The sequence below is a fragment of the Rhopalosiphum maidis genome, chromosome 1, assembly GCF_003676215.2.
Source record: "Rhopalosiphum maidis isolate BTI-1 chromosome 1, ASM367621v3, whole genome shotgun sequence".
Lineage (NCBI taxonomy): Eukaryota > Metazoa > Arthropoda > Insecta > Hemiptera > Aphididae > Rhopalosiphum > Rhopalosiphum maidis.
Genome location: NC_040877.1, coordinates 27,971,022 through 27,977,822, shown reverse-complemented (window position 1 = coordinate 27,977,822; position 6,801 = coordinate 27,971,022). Strand labels below are relative to the sequence as shown.

The following is a 6,801-nucleotide window of genomic DNA, read 5'->3' as shown; positions in this document are numbered from 1 at the left end:
GTTTTTAAAATATTTAAAACCTTTAATATCCTATCTAATTAATTAAAATCAATATTATAATAAAACATTATCAATTAAGATTGGATGTGGATGCTCCCAAGTAGTTGTGTATATCTTGAATATTTGAAGAATGAAGATACCAATACAGAATAAATAAATATTCTGTGATACCAATTTTATTTCTATTGTGTTCTTTTTCAAATGATGGTGACCTGCATACTGGTGTTAATCATCAAATAAATAAAAGTAATTACCTCTCTATTTTTTCATTCTCAATAAAACGCCTATTTGTGGTAATTGTGGTATATTGAATCTGTACAATCTATATCATAAATAATAAATTTATAATTTTTTAGGATCTTATCTATAAAATAAATGAATAGATATAAATGTAAGAATTAAAATATATTGAAATATATATTATAGTATGTATTATATATACGTGTATAAAAATACTAGCATATCTGTCTCGGCTCCACCCAAGCGTGTGTGTGAGCAATCACAGGTAGGAGTAGGTTGCAAATAAATCTAGGATACGCAGAAATTATTCGAAAAAATTGTTATTAATGTTCTGTATTCTAAGCAAAAAGAAAAGTTCACCTTATTAAAAAAAATGAAATTACAAAATTTCTTTTGTTTTGTTTTATCCGTCGTATAGATTAAAACATATTATCTAGGATACTTATTTAACTTATTAATTAAATAACTAATTCCATACTAACATTTTAGCATTGATTATAGAGTAGTCTATTCTATGATCAATGATTTTAGTATAAGCATAACATGAACTCGTCTCTTCGAATGGTTTTTGCTAACTAAATACTAAATAGACACTCTAGTATAATATATAACAATATTATATAAACCTATGATAATAAAATTGTTGAAATGACAAAAAAATTATGGAAAGTATTTTACTTCTCGGAACAATTATTTATATCTACTCGCCGATAAAACATACACAAAAGAAAAAAGGTCAGGTTACAGGTAACTGGAAACCCGTGGGCCGCCGTGCCGCACAATATGTATAATAATAATATATATAGGTATACAATTTGTACATTTATTTTAATTAATTTATGCCTAAAACCTTCTCTGTGATGTCCTCTTTAATTAAAAAAAAAAACTGCACAATGATTGAATAAGTAATTTGAAAAGTAGTAGAAAATGAAAATAAATTACTTCTCAATATAATATTTCACTGCTAATTATTATTAATTTGTCGTCTAATTAAATATTTTTATTATTATTCAAATGTATTAAAGTAAATGAATGAAGAGGTACGTTGTAATTAATAATTTTATTAATATTGTATTACGTTAATACGTTATTATATATATATCTTTTACTGCGATCTCTTTAGTATTAGCAAATAATAATAAAATCAAAAAAAAAAGATAAAAATAGTATCTAAGCACGTAATTTATTTACCACTCTCCCTTACAATTTTGGTAAAGAACCAAAAAAGCTGCTCCAAAGTAAAATTATCAACACGTTGCTGTGCACAATTATACGGGGACTGGTAAACGAAACCGATGTATAATGGGGAAGGGTGATTTCTTTATATCTAATTATTTTGTTCTTGTACAATTATTTTTTAGTTATATAATTAGATAATATTTTCGTAAGTATTTTACAAGAATATAATCGATATTACATTTTATTCTTAATAATATAGGTATATAGAAATGTGCCAATTTTACGTAGAAAAATAACAGTTTCAGTTATGTAATTGACAATTGTAATTTTAAGTATTTAAAAAAAATAGCACGTGTTTTATCATAGGATCATTCAAATCGGGTAATAGTTAAGAAAACCATAACAGATAGCTGGTTGCAGTTTACATCATGAATTATTATGATTTATGGCGTGTCATTGAATTGTATGTTTGTATAACTGAAAAAATATAATAATTCATCGGTTTACTATATTTTATGCATAATATTTTTTTGAATATTCCCTAGACAACTACGGGTAACGCAATACTTTTAAAAGTAATAAAATATTATACTAGCTGCTTTCCTACAAATCGCAGAAACAATATAATAATATGTACAAGTTATAACCAAGTCATAGAGTCATTATATATTTATTTATATTTATATTAATTGTATTACACTGAATTACATATTATATTTTATTGACTACTGAGTTGAAGTTGACCCGGTTGACCGACGACCGTACACTAATTTAATGTATACACAATTGTTGTTTCCATTGTTATCATTGGGAAATAAGTAATATAAATAACTGACATAATACTTAATATCATTAAAAAAGTCTAATATAATTTGAGAATTATATTATAAAATGTAATGAATAATGATATTGTCATAAAAACGATTATCTAAACATGATATAATTGTCGGCAACATAATCACATTGCAGTAATGTACCCATTTTGCCTATACTATACGCCAGGTAACACTTTATTTGGGGTAATGTATAAGTATAAATAATAGCAATATGAATATATGAATATATGATTATTAATATTTGTATTTTGAATACTCATACATTTAAAAGTATTTAAAATTATTTTAGTGTTAACTATAATTTAGATGGTAGATATTAAATATATTAAAAATATCACAAATAAGAGTTCTTATAAAAAACGCATCATCTATTGTGCTATCCATGGCAAAAGGTATTCGTTGTTGTACACGTTGCATATTTGTTCCGTAAAATCTAAATATATTTTCATAAAATATCTCATTAGTTTATTTTCCAGCTTATGGTTGGTTAAATAAAGTTATAATATTCATTTTCTGTAATTAATTTTATTAATACATAGAATCAAACAGAGCCGTAACGCCCATAACTATAGGGTGAGGTGAGCGATGTGTCTGATGTTGGGAGCGTAAAAATATTAAATAATTAACTCAAGAAAAAATATTATAGACAATACAAGATTTTTCTCCGATCCGTAGTCAGATATAATTTTGAGAATAACATATTTGTGGCTAAAAAAAATGTGGCACGTACGGCTAGAATCAAATATGTCATAAATAGATATTTTTCACCTCATTTTTGTTTTTTTTAATTCATTTTCCGGTATTTTTATTTAAATTCCATTTCCATCGATTAACATTTGTGCAAACCATTTTTTTGTTTTACACTGCAGGTTGTATATACGTCGAATACTATAATAAGTATAATATGTACGTCAAATAATCATTTGAATATTTTCAACTTCAAAATCAAAATTCAAATATTAAATCAACTTTTTTTATTAACTTATTAAATAGTAAATAATTTTATATGTATATATTATATTATTATATTAATAATAATAATAATAAACTGTAAATTATTCAGTTAATAATTTTTTCTAAAAAAAATTGACGTTTCAGAATCAAAATTCAAATAAGTAGTTTTTAATTTATTAAATTTTTTGTCCTAAAGTTAAAGGTCCATAATAATGAGTTTATAAGATATAGAGGCTACGGGCTACGGTAATTTTTTAAAATACTTAGTTGTTATGATATTCTATATCTATACACTTTAATGATTTGTGAAAATAGTATAATACATAATAGGTAGGTATTACTGGTACTAGTTCAAAAATTATGTTTATTTTATATTTTTGTTAAACCATTTTTAAGGACTATTATCTTTAGTACAAACATTGTAATAACTAATGAAAAAACGTTTACACAGGTAGATTGGGATATTATAAAATATAAATTAAGAAGTTTTAAAAAGTTTTAGTTTTTAAGTAGATACTTCCAGGGGCGCCGAGTACAGGGGGACTCGGGAGCTGCAGCCCTCAATAAGCTCGATATAAGGTGGAGCTCAGCCCCCTAAAATTGAAATTGCTAATCCTAATACTATTAAGATGTTATAACATACAAAACAACAAATAACTATATTTTAGGAATTGTTTAACTGCGATTAGTAATGTTTATAGTAATTTATTATTTAGGTAAAACTGTACGTGTTAATAAAATAGTGTGCTCCCCATGGCAATTTCAAAACCTGGCGCCTCTGGATACTTCAACTATAATAATATACATATATATATTTTTTTTTAATTAAAATGGTTATTGGTTATATTTATGACAATATGAAATATAAAATTTTACGTAGTAAAATTATGTAAGGGTATTAACCTAATTAACGACGTATCGTGGTAATAGTTCCTAAATTTAATTATTTTTTAAATTCAAAGTAATATTAAATTGTGAAATATATTTATTCGTAGGAATTGATTTTCGAAGTAACTGCATTATAATACAAATTCGGTGTTGTTGATCGTCTTAACTTTCAATGCTCGAGGTAAACACTGCAATCCATTTCAGCCATCATGCCTAATGTCATTTTTTACGTTCAGATGAAATGGTCACACTGATAACTAACCTAAAATTATCATCCGTTCGTATCGTCGTCAAACCTAAACAGAACATTTGTATTCCACTTTTTCCATTTATGCGTTAGTTCTTTTTGTACTCCGTCTTTTTTTCGTGTAAGTGTTGGCATATTTATCTGTTTCCATCCATAAATTTATTGTTATATTACCTAAAGAAATATTTTATTTCGTTTCATATTCTTTCGCTATACGTATATTCATCATAATTTTTGGTATTAATTACATTTTTATTTTGTTTGACAGACCCAACCATGGGTAGATACGCTAAGGAACCGAAAAACCCAACCAAGTCCTGTAAGGCAAGGGGCTCCAATTTAAGAGTTCACTTTAAGGTAATATTGTACATTTATTTGAGTTGACGTGTCGTGATTTAGTTGTAATACGCTGTTTTGTTGTTTCAGAACACGAGAGAGACAGCTAAGACTATCAAGAAAATGCCTCTCCGTCGTGCTGTACAATACTTGAAAAATGTTAAGGACAAGAAAGAATGTGTACCTTTCAGGAGGTTCAATGGCGGTGTTGGTCGTTGTGCTCAAGTACGAAATAATAAGCTATATTGTATTTGAGACATTTTAACTTAAATTCTATCTCATTATTTGCAGGCCAAACAGTGGGGTATGACTCAGGGTCGCTGGCCAGAGAAGTCTGCTGAGTTCTTGTTACAGTTATTGAGAAATGCCGAATCTAATGCAGACATTAAAGGTTTGGATGTAGATCGTCTGTTTGTTGAACACATTCAAATAAACCGTGCTCCTTGTCTGAGGAGACGTACTTACAGAGCCCACGGTCGTATTAACCGTAAGTTGAATTGATTTTTTTTTATTTTATTTGGTTTAATATTTCATATATTGCAATATTGGTTTTTGAATGGTTTATATTATTAAACATAATTACTAGTACTTGGAGTTTTTAATCGGCAGTACAATTTCCTACCTTTTTTTTAGTGGAATGCTAATTTACCTGATTAAAAAAGCACAATTTATAATTTAATTATCTTATAGATTTATAGTAAACAATTTTTCATTCCAATTTTTATGATTATTATAATTGTTCTGTTATTAATTATTCAATCTTATACTAAATAGATTTATGTAAATAATATATTTTGTATAAACTTTTTTTTATTAACCTTCAGTAAATGGAAAAAAAATCAAAAAATAAGAATTGTGCTCAACTAGTTTTTAGCAAAATTAATTTCTATATTTTATTATAATCAAAAACAAATAACTATAAATTTAATTTTCACTATTGTTGATTTTATTATTATTTTATATTCATAATATAATAATCAAAATATGACTATTTTTGAACCTTTTATTGAAATATTTGTTATTTTTTTGATAGTTTAATTATAATAAAGTACAACAATTAAATGTAAATTAACTATGAAAATGGTAATATTGTTTAAACTTAAAAATTTTGGTTTCGTTTAATCTCTAAAATTATCAAATTATTTTGTGGATAAAATTTCATATTGTAAGATTTGAAAATCTAATACACAATTCTTTATAAGTACAGTAAAGTGTTGATTATAGTACTACAAAATGTTTATACAAATTTATTGTTAGTTTAATTTAATTTAGTTTATCGTTTATTATATTATTTTTATCGAGTGTATAATATTATGAAATGTCAGATTATTTTGTTATCTACAACGTTTCACTTAAATGTATTATATTATTATAGCTACGTTATACACATAGTAAATTACTTTTTAATTTAATTTTTAATGGTTATTTGATTATCCGCACCCCTTTAGTCCTATTTAGTATAGATAATAATCAACTATTGAACATTTTTAACTGGAAAGTCAAATTAATTTTTGTGAGCATTCCAAGTTTTAATTTTTATGACATTACATTTTAAAATAATAATTTCTACATGTATTTAAATGTACCAATTAAAATTTAAAAAAATGACTTATGAGGTTCACTAGATAATATTATATTAAAAGGACGTTGCACCTGCTATGTTGTTTCCATCTTATACACATATGACATTGACAAAACGCAATTATGTTGTTTGAGTATAGCTTGTTCAATTTTGCTTCTATATAGAGTAAATATACCTACTAATATTATAAAATTAAAAGATGACAATATTTTAGAGGATAAATTGATTATTTAAAATATTTACAAATAATATGTGTATTGGAAATCTTGGTATTGATTAATTTTTTTTTTTTAGCGTACATGAGCTCACCTTGTCACATTGAAGTTATTCTTGCTGAAAAGCAGAAGTTTGTTGCTAAAGTTCCCAAGGATGAGGCTGAAAAGAAGAAAGTATCCAAAAAGAAGTTAGCAAGACAAAAGGAAAAGTTGATGCACGAATAGTTTGATTTATGTATGACAAATATAAAACATTGAAAATATTTTTTTTTTTATTTATAAAATTTGTTTAAATTTCCTTAACGATTTTAAGTAATTTCCTCA

At 25.4% G+C, this 6,801-nt stretch overlaps 1 protein-coding gene across 1 annotated transcript; it reads left to right on the top strand.

The window, feature by feature from the left end:
• The first annotated feature begins 4,362 nt into the window (after window positions 1–4,362).
• On the top strand, window positions 4,363–6,740 carry LOC113560495 (60S ribosomal protein L17). Its single transcript, XM_026966393.1, has 5 exons — window positions 4,363–4,465; window positions 4,613–4,701; window positions 4,771–4,905; window positions 4,972–5,167; window positions 6,557–6,740. Exons 2-5 carry the CDS (start codon window positions 4,621–4,623, stop codon window positions 6,700–6,702), a joined length of 558 nt encoding a protein of 185 aa, XP_026822194.1. The 5' UTR covers window positions 4,363–4,465; window positions 4,613–4,620; the 3' UTR covers window positions 6,703–6,740.
• The last annotated feature ends 61 nt before the right edge of the window (window positions 6,741–6,801 follow it).